The 23,438-nt window shown below is 42.4% G+C and overlaps 1 protein-coding gene across 6 annotated transcripts in view; it reads right to left on the reverse strand.

The window, feature by feature from the left end:
• Positions 1-23,283, reverse strand: part of aopep (aminopeptidase O (putative)) — a 109,024-nt gene extending 85,741 nt beyond the window's left edge. For 4 of the 6 annotated variants that reach the window (XR_013792651.1, XR_013792652.1, XM_079552122.1 and 1 more), the window contains exons 1-8: positions 23,236-23,280; positions 22,388-22,673; positions 20,263-20,567; positions 19,202-19,314; positions 18,619-18,788; positions 17,850-18,078; positions 16,943-17,156; positions 16,082-16,203 (exon numbers count right to left, since the gene is read on the reverse strand). Coding sequence is in view for 2 of the 6 variants with exons in the window: in XM_079552122.1 (XP_079408248.1) it covers positions 16,082-16,203; positions 16,943-17,156; positions 17,850-18,078; positions 18,619-18,788; positions 19,202-19,314; positions 20,263-20,567; positions 22,388-22,646 (1,412 nt within the window). In the remaining 4 variants the exon portion in view is untranslated. Of the gene's footprint in view, positions 1-16,081; positions 16,204-16,942; positions 17,157-17,849; positions 18,079-18,618; positions 18,789-19,201; positions 19,315-20,262; positions 20,568-22,387; positions 22,674-23,082; positions 23,100-23,235 lie in introns of those variants that run through there. The other 2 variants (XR_013792650.1, XR_013792653.1) reach the window with 2 other exon arrangements.
• Between the last annotated feature and the right edge of the window lie 155 nt (positions 23,284-23,438).

Genomic DNA, 23,438 nt, shown 5'->3' on the forward strand with positions numbered 1-23,438 from the left:
CCATCATAGGCGTGTAATTGACATACTCAGTCCGGTACTGCTTATAAGCAGAACACCAGGAGAACCAGTGTGAAACAGCAGCACGAGCTAAAGGATGCTTATAGGAATGTTAAAGCAGCACATGCCCTGATGAAGGCTCGGAGAGGTCAAAACGATTTTTTTTGTTTTCCCTAATGTTAGCCATGAATTTCTATTTTTCTAAACCCATGGAGTGCCTCAGTCTTAATCCTGATAGACTCGATGGATGGATGGATGGATGGATGGATGGATAAACTTTATTGTCCTCAATGAGGAAATTTGTCTTGGGCTCATTGCCCGCAGCTGTCACACATACAGTACAACCATTCATACAAAACAACAAACAACTCGTGAAGCAATCCATAAATCTACCAACCTTGGCCTGAGGAACGCAAGAGTAAGATACAATATCCTTGATAGACACCATGTCAGGTCAGTAAGCTTTTTAATTCAATTTTCACCTTTACAACGCACTTATTTACAATGCCAATGTATGCCCATAAATAATGTCATAAAAACTTAAGGAATGGCATTTTAATTGGATGCAAATGCCACAATAGTAAGTACACTGAACCAGTGAGTACAGGTAAGACCTGCACTGAGCACACAGTGCAGCTTTGTCTGTTCTACTGAAGGTGGGAGGCTACTTATGGGAAAAGCCTTTGTCTCGGGGCCCTCCCTCTGGACACAGTCTCAGGGCTATTTTAGACCAATCTACACCAGGCTTTGGTCTGTTTTAACCAGTCTGACTTCAAATGTCTGGCATTCCAGGCTGGCTGCACATCAGAACTGAGCGTTCAGACCAGGCCCCACAGGGCCAAATGCCACTCCATGTAGGGCCTGATCACATGAACGGAGGCCAGGCTGGCCCCCGGGAGCCTCCCCACCCTCATCATATCACAGTATGAAAATAAACAGTCGGAACTGTATCAGAGGCATCAAGAACACAGAGGTGAAAAATTAATGTCTGAACATTTCAGAGGGCATTGCTAAACCAGTGAGTGAACAAAACTGTGCTCAACAGCAGCTTTAAGTTATGTATTGTCAAAGGATCTACAACACCAGGCAAGTCAATCAAAATGTAATATTCATAACTGGCTGTCAAGTAAATAAACTTTAATGTAGAACCAAGGAATTCATCGCCTACTGGTAAATATTTTAAGACAAACCTGTGGTAGCATATCTGAAAAACAGCGTTAAATTAATCATCTTCAGCTGATCAGTAGATAAACATTGGCAGTGCATTTAGCAATGTTCGACAAGAGTAATGTGGGATTGCGGTTTCCCAGCCTTTCCTTCAGAGCCCTAAAGTAAGCACTTTTATCAGGTTGTGCATTTCAGCTGCTTCTGTAAAACTACAGCCATCCAACCACTACCTACATTGTACCTCTTTGTTTCCCATGGAGCACTTTGCCGAATTCAGAGGTAGACAAGTTCAAAAAGTCAGAGGATTTGCACATGCTGGCACTCCGACACGCATCTCCGCCATCCATATCAGTGAAGTGATAGCAGATGTTTGATCCATCCTCCTCCAAACAGAACAACAATCTAGTGTCCAGTGCACCGCTTCTCTCCACAGCTGACATCAGAGCGGAGGAATGCGAGTGGATAGAAATCAGTCCACGGGCTGATTTCCACCATAAGCACGCAATGCACACCTGGAGAATAATGCCAAATAAAAAGGTACACCTGGATAAGTCTAAAAAGTGTTCATTTACGCGGATTTCGACCACCTACAGTGTATACATTTCCTTTGAGACCTATCTGCATTGTCTAGGTCACTGTCCAGGAAATGGAACTAATTTTCCTTGACAGCTCTTTCTCAGTGCCTTTTTTTACACAATACCATAAACAAAACCTTCTTGGAGATGTTTTGAACACTATCGTAAGAAAGAAAAGGTAATGGAAGTAATGCAAGCGATGACAGAAGCAAACGATTACAAGTGTCTTTCAAGAGGTGCATAATAATATTTCATCGAGCTCTCATGAGTGTTTGGGCGCGAGTAAAGCCCTGTCAATCAGCCTCATTGTAAAAGCAGACATGACATTTACTGACATACCTCGCATGCCTGTCTCACCTGAGCTACCAGCAAACCATTACTCATCACCAACCCTTTTCTAGACTCGTACTCGCTCACTATTGCTCATAAGGTAATAAATAGATAAGTTCAATGTTATGTAAGAGAGAGATTGAGGAGTGCAGGTAAAGGGAGTATGTGCCTAGATGAAAGGTTTGACAGATGGAGGACAGGGCTGAGAAGAGGTTTGTGGAAAGATTTTAAACTGTCCAGGGGCATTTTTGTCAGGCCACAGCAGCAGCTGATCAATGCCCTGAAGGGGAAGCAGCAGTCAGGAGAATACAGAGCCTGTGCTGGCTTTAGACAAATTGCACATGTACACCATATGCAGAAGCAGAAAGGATCACATTGGAAAACCTTGGAAAACCTTAAAGGTATGCGAGATAGGGAGGATTGAACAACACATGGTTTAATACACACCCAATTAATCTGTATTTTTAAACACATACATAAATATCTTGCCTAAAATGTTTACAAATTGCACCTGTGCCTCTGCTATAGCATTGAACATTATGCGGGACTTTGCTCATCACCATCACCTTTGAATCTAAAACCTTTAGTGAAGCACAGCACAAAGAAACAACCAAGCTTTCTGGATACACGACAAGGTAAAGAGCTCTATACTGATTTGAATGCAAGGCCACACGTGACATCAACACAGCATTGGAAACAATGGGGGACTTTAACAACAAGAGGGTACGGTATGGAGGTGTATACAGAAAGAAATGGAAGGTAGTAAAATATGTGAACCAGCGGATCTAAAGTGAGTTAGAGAAAATGTGTCTGGAGTTAGAGCAGAGCTGAACAGCTTGGGGCCCATCTCTCCCTTAAGGCTAAAAGCACAGCCAGACATGAGAGGCATTACCGGACAGCATTTCACAGCACTTTGCAGCAAATGTCTCATTTTGGCCGGTTCAGCACAGAGGTCCCACGGACATTAAGCCGTCTGGCTTCGCACAGACAAATGAAATTACCCCCAGCCTCTGGGTTACACTATCACACACAGGAGCTGAGAGGAGCACATAAGAGCACACAGGAACATGCAGAGGCACAGCAGCCCCTATGCTCTGCTCTCACACATTCATCACACTGGGAATGGTTCCTCTGGACTCATCCATTAGTTAGCAGAATGGCTGCCCAGTGACAGGCCTGTCTGGATACAGCCTCTAATCCAGACGTATGGCACAGTGTGGCTGTGCTACTGTTAAATGTAGTACCATATGCCAGCTGTTGCCAGCAGGTTCACATCCGAGGGCACTTCGGAGCTGCACTAACCCTCATTGATCACATTAGGAAGCTGTGTGTCACCTGCAGCAAAAAAACAGCATATAGACTATTATTTTGATCAATGTCATAGTACACGATCCCCCAGAAATACATTTCCAAACTATCACATATGAATTGTTTTTTTGAGCAAAAAGACTTTATCATGTGCAGAGTGTGTTTCTGTCAAGATGGAAGAGGAGCATGGCAATTGCACTGCAGAGGCCCCTGGTACATGCCACAAGGTAAGCAGCCTGTACAACAGAGTTGCAGGTGGGTGACAATGCACTGGAGATATTATAAAACTTAGATGTTAAAATAAAGCACAATTGTGTTTAATTGGTTGAAATATGCGCTGGTCCTTCCTTTGTCATGATGCAGAAGACGCGAGGTCTACTTTAGGTAAGAAGAAAGAAACACTTCATCCGTGAGGAGTTGATTTACAGCTGTCTCCCAGAAACCCAGAACCCTCACGACCAGCCCCCCACCCCCAGCCACCCTGCCTCAGACCCTGCAATGGCCCCTGTCGCACACTTCTAGGGTTACCAAACCAGCAGGGCTGAGCAGAAAGGCTAGATGTCCACTGAGACGCCAGGAGGAGTTGGGGCCAACAGAGCCAAACGAAGGGAACGACAAAGAGGCGGCGAGTGACAGGAAAGTGCCTATAGTCAGCACGTTCTTAGTATGTAAATGTGTACATCACCAGATGATTTACAGTATAAAGTTAAATTAAAGTAAGACCATGTGGGTTTTTGCATAATGTGTTAATGTGATTGTTTGAGGTTTTGAAAAACAAGATATATTGTAAATGCAGTTTCCGACTTTTTACTCACAAAATTGAGAAAACCCAACAGGCCATATAAAAATGACTTTTTTTTCTCCTTCAATTTAGTGGTCCACTCTGCCTTGTTTCCATTAAGTGTGAGGCCATTAGGTGTTATGAGGAATTCCAAGCTGATGTGTTAAAACATGCAGAACTCCTGAAATGGGCCTATAAAAGCAGTTAAGACTTTCTCAGGTGGAACACCAAAATGTTCCAGCGCTGCAGGGGATTATCCGATTGAGTGCCATGTCCCCTCGGACCCTCGGCGCGTGGGGCCTGGACTTCCTTCCAACAGGGACCAATAGCCAGTGTCACTTCCTGCCAGCCCATAAACAAACAAAGCAGCCCACTCAAGCACCACTTCCAGAGGTCAAGAGGGCAAGCGCGCTCATAACTTTGACCTAGTGCCCGTGACAGTTATACGGCGGCTGGTTTGGGCCGACGCTCCAGTGGAACTAGCAGTTTTACAACTTACACGCAGCACCCGCTCATTTTTTTCTCCACTCTCCAGGTTGCAGTGGAGTAGCAGATTTCCTACAAAACGTGGCCTGAGTGGCATATGGGCAGGTTGTAGGGAGAAATTCATGCTGGATGTTGTATATCATTTGGTCCAAAGCCATTGGCTTGTTGCACGGTATCGCTATGCTAGTCCCTCTGACCTGAACTTGTGAGCGCCAGTACTTCCTGTCTGTATTCTTTTCCTGGAATAATAATAATATTTTCTAAGATTATGTTGTGGGTAGTGAGTTCCCGGTAGATGATCATTTACTGTGTGTTCAAATCTTGATGTAGGATGTAACAAGTTCAGATCGGAGACACCTGTGATCATAAAGGATAGACAGTTTGCCTTGAAGCTAAAGGCTAACATGCTATAACAAAATGTTAAATAATAAATAAATAAAAGGCACTATTTCAAATTGTATAATGCATGAAATGAATGCTAGCCTTTAGCTTCAAGACAAACTCACTGATCCTCATAAACATAGACGTCTCCTGTACGGAAATATTTCCACTGTACAGCAACTCGTTAACCTGCAGTAAGTGATCATCTACCAGGAACTCACTGTCCACCACAGAACCTTTAGGAAATACGATGATTTGAAAGCGTCTAAGATAATCTTAATCTAATCTTAATCTAATCTCACTACAAATCGACTATTCAAGGAGAACAAATGATCAACAACTTGACAAACACCTGCCATTGGTTGGTATTGGGTACCAGTAGATCCTCAAGCTTTAAGAATCGTACAGGCAACAGAAGTAAAAAAAACTTAAAAAAAACTAAAACTGTATTGATGCACCTCTAGTTGTGGGTGGTGAGAAAAACTTACCAGATAGAAAGCAGACTTTAGCAGAGTCTGGTAACAGGTTTCAAAGTAAATAGAAACATCAAAGGATACAGATCCAGCTCGTACAACATAAGCCCAGTCTCTGACTTGAGGCATATACTGTAGCTGCTTGTCCAGGCATTTGCTAATAAACACAAGGTCATTTTGGTGGTTAAAGCCAACAGGCTTTGTTTTTCAAAGCCTTTACTACAACTCTTTCTTATGCATGTGGGGTAAATGAGGATGAAACTTTGAGTGTGGCTAAAGAAGAGACACAGACTTAAAAAAAAAGTAAAATAGTGGGTAGAGTGAAGATACGTTGTAGTGTAGTGAGCTCCTGTCTCATTATGTAAACATGCCTGAGCCAGTGGAGAAATCATCTTCCACTTTACAGCCATTTCAAATCAGAGTCCTTTGGATATGATTAAAAGGCAGCAGCTGTCGTAGCGGAAATAATAGATAAAAAGCCTTCTTATCCTTCAACAAATATGTTCAATGCACTGGAGTTATGGTTTTGAGTGGTCAGTTAATGGCAAAAATAAATCTTTGAGAATACTTGCAATAGCAGGTAATGCACTCAAAATTAATTGAATCAACTGATATAATGATTTATAAAAGTGCCATAAAAGATCAAGGAAAAGCTTGACTATGTATTTCACCCATGTGAAAATCTATATGAAAAGAACAAGTAACATGGGATAACCGTCCCATGATGAATTTTCTAATTGTACAACAAAATTGCTTTCAGTTGTTGGGTTAGCTGCGACTGATTGCGCCTCCGTTGTGGGCCAACCTGACCAGCATGTTTTTGGAAACATGACTGGCTGCCTTCAGTGCTCCTCTGACATGGTGTACCGCCTCCTGGGTGTGTCCTCGTTTCAGAGCGTGGTGTCCCGCACTGGTCAGCACCTCCACTTTTGCCTGGCTCTGCTATACTATTCCCTGTCCATTCCACACAGGGAATTAGTCTGGTTATGGAGCAATTGGAGCAGTTTGAATGGGCGGGCCTAACGCACACAGATTGTCGGTGAAATAAACCAATTAGCAATTAGCGGACATGACGACAGCTGTAGTCCAACACACAAAATATGAACTGAATATAAACTCACGTGGAGAACGCGGAGGCAAAATCCTCCACTACTTCATCCATGATTAATAATGTTAATTGAACTAACAACATAGTGGTGCAGCAAGTGACGTAACCTTGTCATTTCTCTGTGACGGTCGTTATTGGTTCGGCTAGGCCTTGGCCGCCAATCAGCAACTTGTTTACCATGTATTGCCAGATGCACCTTCTTTTGTGCAGAAAAGAAGTGGGTGTGGTTTATCAGGCTACCACCACCTGCTGCTCTACAACATCTCCACTGTGCTGCAGGTGTGGGGGGCTCTTGGTGCATCTCCAGTCCAGTGTATCAGAAGAAGAAATATGGAGGTCTCATATGTCTTTAGCTCATAAGGCAAAAAGCTGGGTCCTAACTCTGATCAAAGTATTATTTAAAATCAGCTGGCGAAAGTGAGAGAAAAAGTAGCTAGTCAATGTCCTTGAGAGAATCACTGATGTGGCGGCAAATTTTTCACAGGGCCAATAATGATCAACTGTCATCATCTGTGAAAGGCCATTTAAAGCTGAGGCGTGCGTTGGTAAATGTGTGCCAATGCCATTGCAGTGGTGGATAAGGACAAACGGTCTCTGTAGCATTTCTCTGATGTCACTATTCTGCAAACACATCCTTACACCATAGCGTGAACAATACCAGCATTCATCCAACACAAGCACAGGAATCTGCCTGTCCACAGCAGGCCTAAACATCCCACATGGCCCACACCGTGTTTCAACAGTCTGAATTAAAGGCAGGAAAGAGCGCGACACATAGTCAGACATGCCCTCGTTTGGCAGCAGCGCAACGAGAATGGTGCGCTCTGATTAGTCGTGCGTACACAGCCGCTGCTTCCAGACGCTCCGGCCGAGCTTCAAAGAGCCAGAGGAAATGCTTTGCCCTTCCTGTCACTCCCAGGCCGGGCGGTGACGTAGTTCAGATGCCATGCCGCGATTAAACCGAAGGAGACAAACGCACAAGCACAAAAGTCATACACAAACATCTACAGCAACCATGGGTCCACTTCACAAAGGAAGTTTCAGTGAAAATCCAGCATTGTTTCACCCTGAACCTGACTCAGAGGAGTAACTCTGGCCTGTTTCAGTCTAATCGAGTCTGGAGCAGGTTATATTCCTCTAACGCTGAGTTTAATCCAGGCAGAGGCGCTCTGATTGGACAGGTCACTCCCCCATTCACAGAAGTAATGGCTTATAATTAACAAAGGATCAATGGATGGACTTAAATCAACTGTAATAAATGTATACAACACTTTTTCATTTGATAAAATTGTATAGTACTCTTTCAAACAATACATTCACCGTATTTTATCAATGTCAATTGTATACACACATTTTTGAATCTTCAAATTTAAGAGCAGTTTAATGGGTAATGTACATTTACTTCAAAATGTATGTTTGTTGTTGTTCAAAGTGGATTTTTAATGTTTCGGTGGGTAAAGTATAATCATAAAGTATGTTCCAAATTCTTATTTTAATTGTATTTTAGTGTTATAAATGTTAAAAAAAATGATGGTATTGTGTATCATGGCTCTTTGAATCACTGACATCAATCTCAGACGCCTGTGATGATTAGTTATCAGTTAAGCCCTGAAAAACTACTGAAAAAGGACATTCCACATTATTAAGCAGACCATCATTTTCAAGCAATATGGGAAAGAAAAAGGATCTCTCTGCTGATGAAAAGCATAAAATAGTTGAATGCCTTGGACTAGGTATGAAAACCCTTGATAATTCATGAAAGATTAAGCGTAATCATCGTACTGTTAAGAGGTTTGTAGATAAAGGCACAATGAGGACGGTTTCTGCCAGACAAGGTGGAGGGTCCTCCAGAAGCTTGCAGTTCAGCCGTCTATCCGGCCTCCCCTAAACTGTTAACTGAATGCTAACGAGCAGAAAGGGCTGCAGTGCCTCAGAAATACATCACTGATGAGTGCCATGTAACGAGTAGTGGATGGTTGGTTAATGGCCATCATGTCCCAACAAGGCTGTGATGTCAAGCAAGGAGGTGGATCATGGTGAGAGAGCTGGTCGGCCCCTTTAGGTCCCTGATGATGTGAAAATGACCTGAAAAATATATGGAGTTTCTGACTGACCACTTTCTTCTATGGTACAGAAAGAAGAGCCATGCTTTCGCTGACAAAATCCTCTCCATGCATGACAACGCACCATGTCCTGCTGTAAAGAATACCTCTGCATCATTGGCTGCTATGGGCATTAAAGGAGAGAAACTCATGATGTGGACCCCCTCCTCCCCTGACTTCAACCCTATTGAGAACCTTTGCAGGATGTGAACTGCCTCCCACCCTCATAGATCTTTTTTTGAGGATGCTCCAAAGAAATCCAAGCAGAAACTCTACAAAAACTCACAAGTTTAATGGATGCAAGAATTTTAAAGCTGCTATCAAATAAGGGTCCAATGTTAAAATGTAACTGTGTTAAGGTGTTTTTGATGGTTTTGATGGTTTTGCCTGAAGAAGGCCTAGAGCCGAAACGTTGCAATAAACCTCACTTTTTCCCAGTGTGCGGGAGTTAAATTTTTTCACATGTTACGAGCTTTATGCACGACTTCTCCTACGCACCTATATGAATCTGATGTGCGAAGCACCCGCTTTCTTCAGGTGTTTTTGATTGAAATAGCTTTTGATTTCAGTAAATATGACCTCCAAAGGCTGCAAATTCAACTAATTACCAATTTCAGTTCTTTACAACCTATAAAATGTATTGAAATGCTGCTGTGCATAATAATTTGGAACACTACATTATAAGTTTATCATATTTATTTATCATTGGGAGGTTTTATCAACCACATTGAAATGATCCTCTAACAGTTAAAAATAATAATAATTTGGAAGATACTTTATTTAAAAAGCATTATCAAAAACAACAAAGTTTGTCAAAGTGCCGTACAAAAAAAATCCACTCATAAATACATACAGTGGCATAAGAGGACAATTTGAACAGTAAAAGTAAACTTCCAAACAAGCTAAAAGCCAAGGAGAACACACGTTTCTTAAGGCGTGATTTAAAAACAGGAAGGGAGTCAGCCTGTCTAATATACAGAGGCAGCTCATTCCACAGTTTGGGACCAACAACAGAAAACGCTCAGTCTCCTCTGAGTTGGGTCTGAGGTACCACAAGCAGCGCCTGATCCGCCGATCTCAGCGAGCGAGCTGGGGAGTATGACACGAGCAGGTCAGACAGATGACGTGGAGCAAAGCTATTGAGGCATTTAAGCACATATAAAGGAATTTTAAAATCAATTCTGTATTGGGCTGGAAGCAAGGGAAGGGAATAAGAAACAGGTGAAATGTGATCATACTTTCGTGAGCCAGTAAAAAGACGTGCTGTAGTTTTCTGAACCAGCTGCAGGCGTGTGAGCGAGGACTGGCTTATGCCGATGTGCAGGGCGTTACAATAGTCTAGCGGTGTCGTAAGAAAAACATGAATCAATATTTCAAAATGATGTCTAGAAAGTGAGGACTTTATTTTTGCAAGCTGCCTCAATTGGAAAGAAAAAAAAAAACGGCCTTCACCACAGCACAAACCTGCTTGTCAAATTTAAAATCTTGATTCATTTCAAAACCAAGCGTTGACACGGTGGGCATACTGTGTCAAGGGTCCCAAGTCTGCAGAGGCAGCTCTACCATTGCTAGGCCCAACTAGTAGAACCTCTGTCTTTTTATCATTAAAATGCAGAAAGTTAGCAGACATCCAGGATTTGACTTCATCAATGCAATCCAAAAGTTGAGTGGCAACGAACGCATTCTCACGCTTAAGGGGCCAGACTGTCATCAGCATACAAGTGAAATGACACCCCAATATACAGAGAACAGATTCTAGTGGAAGCAGATACAATGAAAACAGAAGTGGTCCGAAGATGGACCCTTGTGGGACACCACATGACAGGGGAGCTGTGAAGGACACACAGTTACCGATTTTACACAAAAACTCCTCTTTGTTAAGTAGGATCGGAACCATTTCAGAGCATAACCCCAAATGTCGACCACATTTTCAACGCGACTCAGGAGGATTTCATGATCCACTGTGTCGAACACAGCTGATAGGTTCAACAGTAGACATCAAAATATCACTAAAAACTAGGGCTGGGACGATCCACTTTTGTCACGATACGTATCACGATACTCAGGGGCTGATCCGATATGAATTGCGATACAGTAAGTAATTATGATTTATGTTTACAGTATAATTTGTAAAAAGAAAACAGTCATGTGTCCAAAGTTTATAAAGAAAATGCTATTTCACATTTATTGAGGTGTTCAGTGCATTAACACGAAAAGTAACAAAGTGCTGTTACTGGAAAACAAAGCACAAGATAAAAATGCCTCCAAACACAAGTATTGAAAGTATTGCGATACTTGGTATTGCAGCACAAAGTATTGCGATCCAAATCCAATCCGATACTTTGTCCCAGCCCTTCTAAAAAAGCAAAGCTGACTCTGTGCTGCATAATTAAAGCCTTTGTATGTATGGCGTTAAACTCTCCAGCACTTTCATTCTGCTGTCGAGTCCGTTGCCGAAATCAAGACACCATTCACTTCAAGTGCCTTTTCACACAATTCTAACATTTTACAGCTGTGTTCCGGAAAACAACAAAAATGTATTTCCTCCCCCCTAAGACACAATTAGTTGTTAACAAAAAACCTTGCTTCAGAGGTCCAGCATTTACTGTACAAACATTACTGAAAAAGGAGACAAATGCGTCAACCGGATGGAAGCTGTACACAAACAGAATGGATGTGATGCATTTTTACGTTTTAGATTACAACATTCCAGGGTGTTCTTTTCTCACTGGGAACAATGAAGTGCGTCAGAAAACACTGGAGGAAATCCCCGACTGTTTTCATGGACTGCTCGACTGTCTGCCCCTTTGATCACACGCACCTGTTAAGACCAACTATATCAGTGTTTAACCAAACTATTTACCTTCCTCTTTCTTATCGACTCTTGCAACTCTCACTGAAAGCAAAGCAGCACACCCCACATTATCAGTCTGCACTGATGAAGAAAGAGGGAAGGAGTTAAACAAACATTCTCCTTGTAAGTCTTGTGTAACAAACACAGCATGTCTGAAGACCAGCAGTGGTTGGTGCAGTGGACCAAACAGACATTTATATCAAAATTAATATCATGACTTAAAAAAAAATCTTTAAAAGGGACTACACGGAGTTCAAAAATGTCAAAATTATGTATTTTCCTCCCCCTACATGTTCCAACAATGTCCTAAGGTGTAGAATGAGCTCAAACCTATTCACCACAACTGCCTCTAAAATCCTGCACGATCACTCAAAAAGGTGTTAATTCGGGTCCAAATTGCCATCATGCATGAGCTTAATATAGAAGCTGCAGTTACACGTATGACCTGAGGTGGCAGTAGTGAGCATAAAATGGCTAACTTGCCTCTAGCTCCTTTAAGTAAAGCTGTTATGATACATATATGACAGATACTAGATATATACGCATCAAGCTATACTACACACATTAATTTCATGATTCAACTGCTAAAAAGTTGAATTAAAAGTAACCAACTTCCAATTATAAGAAAATAAAAAGTTCTTAAAAAGGCAGCCGAAGTGCATTCCTAAAGCTGAAAGTATGAGCAGGAGTTTCAGGAGTTGTTTGTTTACGCTGTCATCTGGCTGTGAGCAATAAGCCAGAACATGAAAAGAAGAACAAATCTATTCATCAATTGGACCTGACCCTGATGGTTATATTGTTCCTTGGCTGCCTGGAATCAGTGGTGCTTCATTCTTGCTAGCTGAAGTGCACAAGGATACCGCTGACACATGAAAACGTGCCCTCTCTGTCAGATAACATAAACTTTAGATGTGTAATCTAACTGCTGACTCACTCCTGGCCTGGGAGCTCCTACTGTCTTAAGTGCGTGAGTGTCTGGAAGTCCACACTCCTCCCTGGACACTGCCCTGACTTGACTTCTTAATCTCAGGTTTCCTGCCCTCCTGCTCTGTATCCTAATAGAAAAACTTCACACCGACATGAATCCTCCCCGGCCTCCTCCCGTTTTCACATATCCCTCCTCTCCTGCTGTTTCCACAGGAGCACTACACACACATAAAAAAAAGTGCGCTTGGCTTGGTCCCAAAGAGTGGGGCCCGCATACCTCCCAATCTCCAGATTAAATAGCGCCAGTCTGTGAAGTCCTTCCAGAGGCTAATGGCTTTTGTTGCTGGGAATAATCTGCACATCCTCTCCCACATCCTGGGGGTCCACTGCTCCATGGTGAACCCCATCCCGTCTCATCGCTCTCTCAATCTGCACTTGCATTCAAGCTGACCTCACGGCCCTCCTGTGGTTTTGGGAGGCAGTTTTGCCTGACAGAGCCACCCGCATTGAGGGGAGGACGCCGTGCCGTGACATGGGACTGTGACCCATGTGGAGTTTTATAGTAGGAGGCAGTGCAGGTGCTGTCTGAGACTTAATGAAGCCACTAAATCTCCTGCAAGTCAAGTCCAGCCGATATCAGTTTAAACAGAGACTGAGGTTAAGAAAACAGCCATCAGTCACTTGATGTTCCCTCAAACTAAACAAAGATTTTTAAAAAAAAGATGGGGGAAGAGTTTCACAACAATAGGTGTGAGAAACTTTTGTAAGACACTTCTGTCACTTTCTGTCAAGTAAAAACAGACAGGAATGCCGCTGTGAGCTCATATCCTGCTTGGGCTGCCGTTCCCAAGAGAAAGTAGAGAAAAAGTGACAAGAGAGATTGTATTGCGAGACCACAGATACTGAAACATGGTGTAATGCCACATAAAGCCACAAAACTTTTTATTTCTGGCCCATCCAGCATATAATAGAAGTGCACCTCCAATTACTCTCTGTGAAATGCATTGGCAGAAGACACAAAACTTCATTAATGTTTTGGTTCAAGTGAAAAGTGAAGCATTGCTACAGGCACAGCATGAGCCTTTGTTGCCCCAAACATTTCTTATTTAACTAAGTCAACATTGTGTTCTCAACTGGATGTTGGTGGTCAAACAGTGCATATTTTAAACGCATAATATTGTTTTACTTTCTGCTTTAAACTTCAATGTGTGATTTTAAAATAATTACACCTCTGTGTGTTTCATACATAATTTCACATACTGTGAAACACAGCACAGGTGTGCTACACAGGTGGGTTTATATTATAATCGTTGCCAACAAGCAATATCAAAGACTGCACTCTGCATCACCAAAGGAAAATACACAAAACATTGTCGTAATACATAATTTGAATTGGTTGCCAAGAAAACAACAACACAAACAGCTGAACAAAGAACAAAAAATGGCCACATGGTGATGAAAGGGAGTTGCACTGGAGTGGCTTAAGGAAGTGGTTCTCAGCCTTTTGGAGCCGCGACCCCCATTATAACAGGACTCGTGACCAAAACCAAAGAAAAAAAACAAATGGCTGAAAAAAAAATTAAAGAGGGGGTATTATGCTTTTTTCAATCACATAGCACCAGTCTATAGCACACTACAATGATGACGAAATCTGTTGGTCTGTAAATGCAGTAAATTAAAACAACTGCCTTGTATAAAATTGCTCTCTCAAAATGGCTGTAGCAAATGTCTTGAAATAGGCCTCTGTTTCTTTAAGAACCTCTGACCCTTTCCGACATGCCCCCTCCACACGCTGTCTGTGGCATCAATGGGGGGGGGGGGTGTTGGGGGAGCAGTGGTTGGTTACTCGGCTGGTGATGAAAGCTCGGAGGCGTCTCCAGGAGGTGGGGGCGTTCCTAGGAGCACTCAGGCAAACCTATCCCTAAAATTGCTGCCAACAGAGTTTTTACATATTACTCAAAAATACGTGAATGTGCCAAGGCAACACTTCAGGCATGTTTTTAACGAGGGAATGACATAAAAACATGATGTAAAGCTTGAAAAAGTAGATTTTGCATAATACCCCCCTTTAATCAAACTACGAACAAATAATGGCACAAAAAAATAGCAAACTCATGCTACAAGAAAACATTAGATTATATGCTAATGAAAATATGTATATTTTATCTAAACGATCTGGCGACCCCCCCAAATTTGTCTCCCCCCAGGTTGAGAACCACTGGCTTAAGGTATTAAAGGTATACAAAGTCAATGAAAGCATTTGGAATAGTCACACAGAGACTATCAAACAGTGAATCTATCAGCCTGCAGTTTTACACCCACACGTCTCCCCCCCCCAGACCTCCACTAAAACCCAAACAAACGCACACAGGTCCAGTGTGGTGTGAAGAGGCTGTGGACCAGGTGAAACCACGGCTATTTCCCAACACACAACACACCATTGACTGATCTGTGGGCCCTTTGAGAAGCTGAAAATCATTAAATGAGCTGCAGGACCTATGTTAGCACTGGAGAAGCTAGTGGGGAAAATGCAATAAATTATTTGGATGAGATGGACAGATTTGCGGCTTAACGGCAGTAAAACGTGTGAATGGTGCGACTTCAGACAAACTGAGACCAGAGATGGAAGCTGAGAATAGAGATGGATGGAAACGAGGTGGTGAGTGTTGGAACCAGGATGAGGGAGGGGCAGCGTTTCGGAAGAAAGATGAAGGAAGGGTGGGAAAGAAAGAACATCACGAAATGTCATGGGTTGGGGATGGGACAGTCAAAGAGCAACTTGAAAGGGCTCTTGTCTACTGTGTGTTTGGTTTAGGGTTTTGGACTGCTTAGGCGTTTTGAGAGCAGATTAGCTGTGGTCAAAGTCAATCTGCAGATTACATGGAGGGAATTCCCTGGAAGACTCAAGTTTACATGGCATCCTCAGAAAGGCAAGGGAGCAATTAAAGGCATTAGCTGAAAACACTACAAGTGGAATAAAAAGCCACAAAAAAAATCAGTGACATGCTTTAAACACAGTACAAGCCTGATTGATGTTCAGACTATGTGAAATACAAGCCAACACAAGCTATTACGCAGACTTATATTTCTTTGCAATTAAAACACTGTAATGCACCTTGGCTCGGAATCAGTCACAATGAAATGTCTCCCTTACAGCTGGTCAAAAATTATGTGGCTCATCTTTTAACTGCGGCAAAAAAATCCCAGTCGGCCTATTTTAGTATATGTGCACTGGCTTCCAATTTGTTTTAGCGATGCATTCAGCTGTTTAATTGAAATATTCAAGATTGTTTGTTTTTAGAGCTTCGGACGGACATCATAATACATTATGATCCTCATCCAAATTTGCACACAAGCTCACGCACCAAGTCAGTCTATTATTTTTATTCAATTAATTCAATATATTTGTCATTTCATGGCTTTTGGATTTTATTTGGATCAGACTAGTTTTAGTATTTCTTTATTCCTTTCCTGTGCGGCACATAGATGCAAAAATAAGTTGATGTATTTGTCTTGTATTCAACAGTAAGCAAATGTGTGTACCAAGCACGAACACAGACAATTACCCTCTGGACTTAAAGTGTGTGTTTACCTGGCCATGCCCAGACTTGAGAACCCAGCAGGGACAATGAGAACATCGAGGCGAGAAAATGGATGAACTCCCAAAACAGAGTGAGCCGCGGCCAAACACTGAGGCAGGAGATTAAGGACCATCTACAGGAGGGAAAACAGGATCAACGTTCCATCATACCTTTATCTGAAAGCAATTCACCAAACGTTATGCTTGTTTCTTTAACCTCTTAACCCCCGCCTCAACCAAGCACATTTTCTCCAGTTTAGCTAAAGCTTCTCGGCTGGAGCCTACAGGCCTCATTTGAAAGCTAAGACCTAGAAAACTGATCAAGACTTTTTGTAAGAGAAGATAAGATAGCCTTTATTGATCTCACAATGGAGAAATTTACCGAGTTTTTGTAGTTTTTTTCGTCATGGTTTTGCTTCTTCATCACTTTATTATTTTTTTGTCACTTTTTTTGTGGCTCTTTTTGTAATCACTCTTTAGTCGTATTTTTTGTCGATTTATATTGTGTTATTGTTGCTTTTCCGGCCCGTTTTTGCCTCTTTTTTTGTCACTTTTTGTTGCGTTTTCATCCTTGTCGCTAATGTGATGCTTTTTCCAAGAAGCTTTAAGATTACGGTGAAGCCAAATTGGAGAAGATGTGCTCAATTATGGCGGGGGTGAAGATATCTCAAAGAAAAGAAAAGATAACTCAAACACGTATGAAACAAAACAAAAAAATCACACCAAGGTTGAAATCTAAAATTAAAAAAGTCAGTTTAAAGTCAATAATTATGAACCCATGCAAGGCTTTTATATGTGTTGAAGGGCGCACTCTTAAACGCCTTCTGTCAGTCTTTGTAAAAATCTATTCTACTCTCGTCTCTGGTGCATTACCTGAGCCTTTTGCAGCAGGCAGGCGGGGGCAAACACGCGGTGTGGAATCTCCCGCTGGGACCTGGCCCGCTGCTCGGTGAATCGGCAGGGGTAGTCACCATGGGAACAGGAGATGCCGTATTCCAAAGAGCCTGAATAATCCGTTAGAGCAGGAGCTTCATCCTCCCGGGTAGAGTGGCAGAATGTAGACTCCGAGCGGGTGGTCGGGCCTTCACTGCAGAGATTAGACCGGGTTTAAGCCAAGGTTAATAATCAGGACTTAATTGAGTGTTCTTTGGTTAGAGTAAAACACAACAGCAGTAGAATTAGCTAACCTGAGCCAAAATGAAAAAGGAAACGCATCACAAATCTAACCCACGGAGAACTCAAACTCTGGAGGCGCAGACACACATCTGATTTATTGAAAAGAACAAAGTGCAGGCCCCATAATCAGGACTGGTCCAACTTTCCCTCCAGACGTTGGGTGGAAATAAAGCGCTCCTTGTGGAAGAAGAGCCGCGGTGGCAGCGGTGGAGAACGGCTGGGCTGCTGTTGGAGGAAAACCATGAGGGAGGAGGAGGTTTACTGGAAACCACTGTGGAAGCTGCCAGCCTGCTGCGTACTGCGACTGAGGCCTCAACTTAACCCTGGCCGGGCCCACTCCAAATGGTACAGTCATTTAACATATGGGAGGCAATTTGTGGCTCAAAAAAACATCAAACTACACATTGAGTTCAATCTGCTTCTCTATAAGTTTTATGTAGTCATGAAAGTACATCGAGTGCTGGGGCCTATTCATTTCCCCTATTCTATTTTTGGTTAGGCGAAGGAAACTTTCAGTGAGGAATTTGAAGGAGCAGAGTCAGGTTAATAAGAGTCTGGAGAAGCAAAAAAGAAAACTGGAGGGAAAAATCATAAAGTACTGTACCTGGCAGTCTGGAGAGCTGACGTTTGTGCATCACTGCTGCCTTTCCTAAATGCACTCTCAGTCCATACACTGCAGCCTGCCCGGGCTTTGTCTATGTCCGCAGGCCCTGTTGTGCCTGTATCTAAAGGAAAGGGAAAGGCCACTGGGACTAGGTGCCAATGGCCCACTGCCAACACCAAGGTGGAGGCGGGCATGGGCATAGTCACATAATAATTCCAGATTAAGAAGCCTGCAGAGACCAGAAACAATACACTTGTCAGGGGGAGAGGATGGCACATAAATGGAACGAGCATGCATGGAAAAGCAGATAAAACCAAAATGATCTGTCAGGATGGGTTTTTCCCTTCATCTTTTCACTCATCTAAAATTCCAGATTCAAACATGAACTGCATGGTTCAAACCTTTCAATTTAAGTGTGATGGTGGTGAATTCCCAGAAGGCTCAAATGAGGAGGCAGAGCAAGGTAGTTTTGAAAGCACTAATTAGAAGTTCCATATGTGTAGGCTGACTCTGCTAAAAGACTTAAATGTACTAGGGAGTTGCTAGTGCATGAATTAATTAAAATCAATGCGACAATGACAGTCATTATAACTGTCCTAGTTATGGCTAACCCTCTTGTCCTGCATGTGTGGCATTGATTCTGCCCAATTTTGGATAATTGCTGCCAAAACTAATTTTCAATGCATTTGTTGGGGTAAACTTAAATATTTGACCAATTTATCCAAGACATAAAACAGGAAAAACAGTTTTGAACTTTGGTAAATCTCACTTGTGTTATTGTCCTCTCTGGGCACTGCCGGCTCCTCCCCGCTCATCAGAACCACACACTCAGCGGGTGCCCTCACCGCAGCCTGCCACGTCGACATGGCAACGGGCGGCTCCTGGGAGGGGAAGAGCGCACGGTTGTTGATGGGAGAACCGGCGGTGTACACACAAGACCTGCGAGGGTAAACAAAGGTAAAGCTACAGCACCACTCGCTCAAACAGACACCGAAATAACAACAGTGCGCTATCACCTAAGGTCTGTTTATGAGGATTAATAAATTAGAATTAGTCCCTCCGTGCAAAGTTTGGGAGAAGCACAGATCACAGGGATCACATTTGGATTTTATTGACTGACTTTGCATTCTATACCTGTACAGTAGAGGTTCGGCACTACATTTGTAAATAATCCAGATGTCCAGTCCTTGCAACTTCATAGATAACACTGACAAAGGCTATGATAGTGGTTCTTATACAGGACGATATACCTGATGACTCATTTGGTGACACGTACATATAAAGTCTGCAGACGTACAATGTAATAAACCGAAAGAGGAACAAGTACAACGGCCCTCGAGGCAGCTACAAACCTGTGGTCTTGATCTTTGGTCCACCTCACAGAGTTCCCTGTGGGCCTGGTCTCATAGCAGATCCTCAAAACTCGAGGGAAATCCTGCGCCGACACTACCCCGCTCTTCCTCACCTGCAGACATCATGTGAAATTTACTGTTGCAATTGATGGGAGAGGAAGCATAACTTCTACATCTGCTAAAAGGGATTATACAGAGTTTAAAAATGTTAAAAGTATGTATTTTCCTCCCCCTACATGTTGTACAAGGTCCTAAGGTGTTGAATGAGCCCAGACCTGTTCAATGACCTGTAAAATCCTGCACTGTCACTCAAAAAGGCTTGTCGTCATGTACAAGCTTAAAGGGGGGGTATTATGCAAAATTGACTTTTTCAAGCTTTACATCATGTTATTATGTCATTCCCTCATTAAAAACATGCCTGAAGTGTTGCCTTGGCACATTCACGTATTTTTGAGTAATCTGTAAAAACTCTGATGGCAGCCATTTTAGGGATAGGTTTGGCCGAGTCCTCCTAGGAACGCCCCCACCTCCTGGAGACGCCTCTGAGCTTTCGTCACCAGCCCAGTAACCAACCACTGCTCCTCAGCAGAACCCCCTCCCCACTGATGCCACAGACAGAGTGTGGAGGGGGCGTGTCGGAAAGAGTCAGAGGTTCTTAAAGAGACAGAGGCCTATTTCAAGATATTCACTACAGCCATTTTCAGAGAGCAATTTTATACAAGGCAGTTATTTTAATTTACTGCATTTACAGACCAACAGAAGGTGTGGTCATCATTGTAGTGTGCTATAGACTGGTGCTATGTGATTGAAAGCATAATAGCTTTTTTTTTACCTCTTTAATATAAAAGGTGCAGTTACACGTATGACCTGAGGTGGTAGTAGTGAGTATAAAATGGCCAACTTGCATCTAGCTCCTTTAATTTGACAATCACTTGATAAAAAGTCAAGATTTTTTCAAATAACATTTTTTTTTATCAGACAAAATGAACAAGGTATAGGGTAAACCAAATAAACCATGTTTTGTTGCTTCCATAATCCTTACTTTTTGTATTATGTCCTACCTTTAAACTCCAGTGGTCAGTGTAAAAACGCAGCTGCCCCCCGTCCTGCAGGCTCGGGGCCCGGCTGCACTGGGAGTAGAGGCGGTGCTGCTCCCTCCACTGTCGGGACGGCATGGACATGAGGCTGTGTGATAGCGTGGACTGCGTGGACTGTGTGACCCCGTCTGTCTGCGATGGGGGCCCGGACAAGGCCAACAACACAGAGGTTATGTCCACTTCCTCAACCTTTAACACAGCCAGGTCACAGCAGTCCAGCACCAAGGTGAAATCCCCATCACGGCTGCTTTCCCACGAGTGTGAAGAGGCTACGACCAGAACGAAAGTCATCGTCAATGCCACAGTGAACAAAGCAGACATGAGACAGCTATAGCTAGCAATAGAATTTTACCATCTGAAAAACATTGCTAAGATCAGAGGAATAGTGTCAAAACCAAACTTGGAGAGACTTATCCATGCATTTGTCTCCAGCAGGTTAGACGACAGGAAATACGACCATATTAGTCCAGTGCTCCGGTCTCTGCACTGGCTTCCTGTCACTCAGAGAATAGAATTTATATGGCTCTGCTGGTGTACAAGTCTTTTCATGGTTTAGCACCAAAGTACATCTCTGACATGTTACAGCCGTATGAACCATCTCGGGGCCCTGAGAACTTCAGGGAGGGGTCTCCTGGTGGTTCCCAGAGTTAATAATAAACACGGTGAGGCTGTGTTTCAGTTTCATGCAGCTAAAATCTGGAAGTGTCTTCATGAGGATGTGAGACAGGCCTCAACTCTGACAATGTTTAAATCCAAGCTGAAAACAGTTCTATTTGCCCGTGCATATGACTGAAAGTATTTTATCTGCACTCTTGATAATTGATTTAATTTTATGTTGATGTTTTTATTGATTTGATCTGTTTTCATGTAATTTTCTTTGAATTGCCTTGTGTATGAATTGTGCTATATCAATGGGGGAAAACATTTGTTGGAGCCAGTACGTCATTTTGTTGATTTTCCGTACAGGTGCTGCAACTCTTTCACAGATTTATCAAAATTACTTCTGGTTTAAGAGAAAAGAAAAAAAGAAGCTTGCTAGCAACCTCCACAATTGTTGTATTCTTTTCTGATCATAAAAGCACAAAGAAAGAACACAAAGGTAAGTGGTACATAGTGAGTGAAATAAGAATTCTATGATTAAGTTATGTTTTTTTTTAAGGAAAATGCAATTGGAAAAGTCGAATGCAATGTAATTATTCTTTCCCTTGTCCATTATATCCATTAATACAGAATCTTATGCCACTAATGCCATGGGTATTAATGTTACGTTGCATTACTTCACTGCATTATTCATTCTGCACAGTGCCAAATAATGAACCACCATATCTATATAGTATTGTAAATGAGGCAGATTAAAGAAAAACTGCTTCACTACTTTACATCTAGAGCTCCAAGACACATTCAAAAGAACGGAACAATAATGAAGACACATGGACACTTTACATCCAAGTCACACATCAATTAAAATGAAAAGGACTGACATTTTTAAAGAAGAGTTTTTCAGAAGCATTCTTAATAGAAAACACAAAGATGAAAAAAAAACAACTGCAAATAAATTGACATTCACCAAATGTTTGGTGAATGGTATGCAAACAGCTGACGCACCGAGGCGTGAAGCGCTGTTTGTTTAAACCACAGATCTGTTACAGTGTAAGGGAAGCATTGCTCTGTTGTTTTTGTTTAATAGAACTTCAACTGTTATCCATTTCTTCAAAGCATTCATGCTGTCTCAGTAACAAAGTACATTTGTTTAAGGGCAGTACTTAAGTAGTTTTTGAGGATCTGTACTTTACTTGAGTATTTGAGCATTACTTTTACCCCAAACAACAAAGGGGCAAAAAAACTATGTCACTTGTTAAATTGATGAATGTATTGGTTGAAATGTGGCACAAGGTGCGGCGGTCGCGTGTGTGACAATCAATTTGACTCCGTTGTTTGCCTCTTTGAGTGCCAATCCTAAGGGAGTGGCTTCAAGTCAAATTTAAGAACTTTGACCACCACTACCTACCAAACAAAGCATGGTGCTCATGCTTTGGACATGACAACACCGTTACATCTTTATTCTCATATTGTAAAGCCATATGTTCACCTGTTTCCTGGTAAGTTCTGGAAGCCTCCACTGAATCATCTCCAGCTAAATGGCCCCCTCCCAGCCCCTCTGACCCACCTCCTCCATCCTCTACGCCAGTGGGCTGCAGGAAAAGCACCACACTCCCACTGATGACACGTCTGTCAAAATGAACTGTCAGGTCCAGGACATAGTGTCGAACCAGGATGTGCTTGGTGTTGGCTCGGAGAGGCAGGTCGTCTCTGTCAGGGTCTAGCTCTGGGTCACCCTCAGCCTCCATGTTGGAAAATCAGGGTTAGCATCGTCACTACAGACACAAGATAAAAGACATATTATACACTATTGTTTACCTTTTTAACATAAAGGACAGACAATAAGTACCTGTGCAACAACATAAACATACAATACACATGAGCTAGAACTAAAAAGGTTATAACAAATGAAATGTATAATGGAGCAAAAGAACAACTTTAATGAAGTGGACTAGTACATCTGCATGCAGTGTAAATCCAAGAACTGCACAATTATAAAAATCACACCTAGTCAGTGGCTCTTTATAAAGACGAGCTCTGAAGTTAAAAGCTAACAATATCACAAAGCTAATCATTAAAGCTGCTGTACATTAGTAATACTTGGTCGTGGATGTAAAGCCTGCATTTGGGAATAAACCAATTAGGGAGCGCGAATGTGACAGGTGCGAGATTTTCAAAACACACTTGTACAACTAAAGAAAGGGCTGCCGCGAAGTTCGAAAAGCACATAATTAGTCCGGTTTTTTCGGGTAACGTAAAGTTTACGAGTTGTTGGTAACCATAAAAGCCCATGTTTGTTAAAAAATACTTATTAACGTGCCCGCTTCCATCCTCTACTCACATACCACTGGACATCACAACAGCATGGTGCTCTCCTCATCCGCGGCCAGGAGTGATGTCGTCATCAGAGGGCGACAGCGGGAAATTTTGTAGTCCAATTTCTCCTGCGTGTGACTATTTACCTTTCATTCATAGTTTTATTTTTCGGTATAGCTTCCCCGATATTACTCTGCAGGTGTAACCAAGTACCACTGAATTGT

Source organism: Gobius niger, assembly GCF_951799975.1.
Source record: "Gobius niger genome assembly, chromosome: 1".
In the NCBI taxonomy this organism is placed as follows: domain Eukaryota; kingdom Metazoa; phylum Chordata; class Actinopteri; order Gobiiformes; family Gobiidae; genus Gobius; species Gobius niger.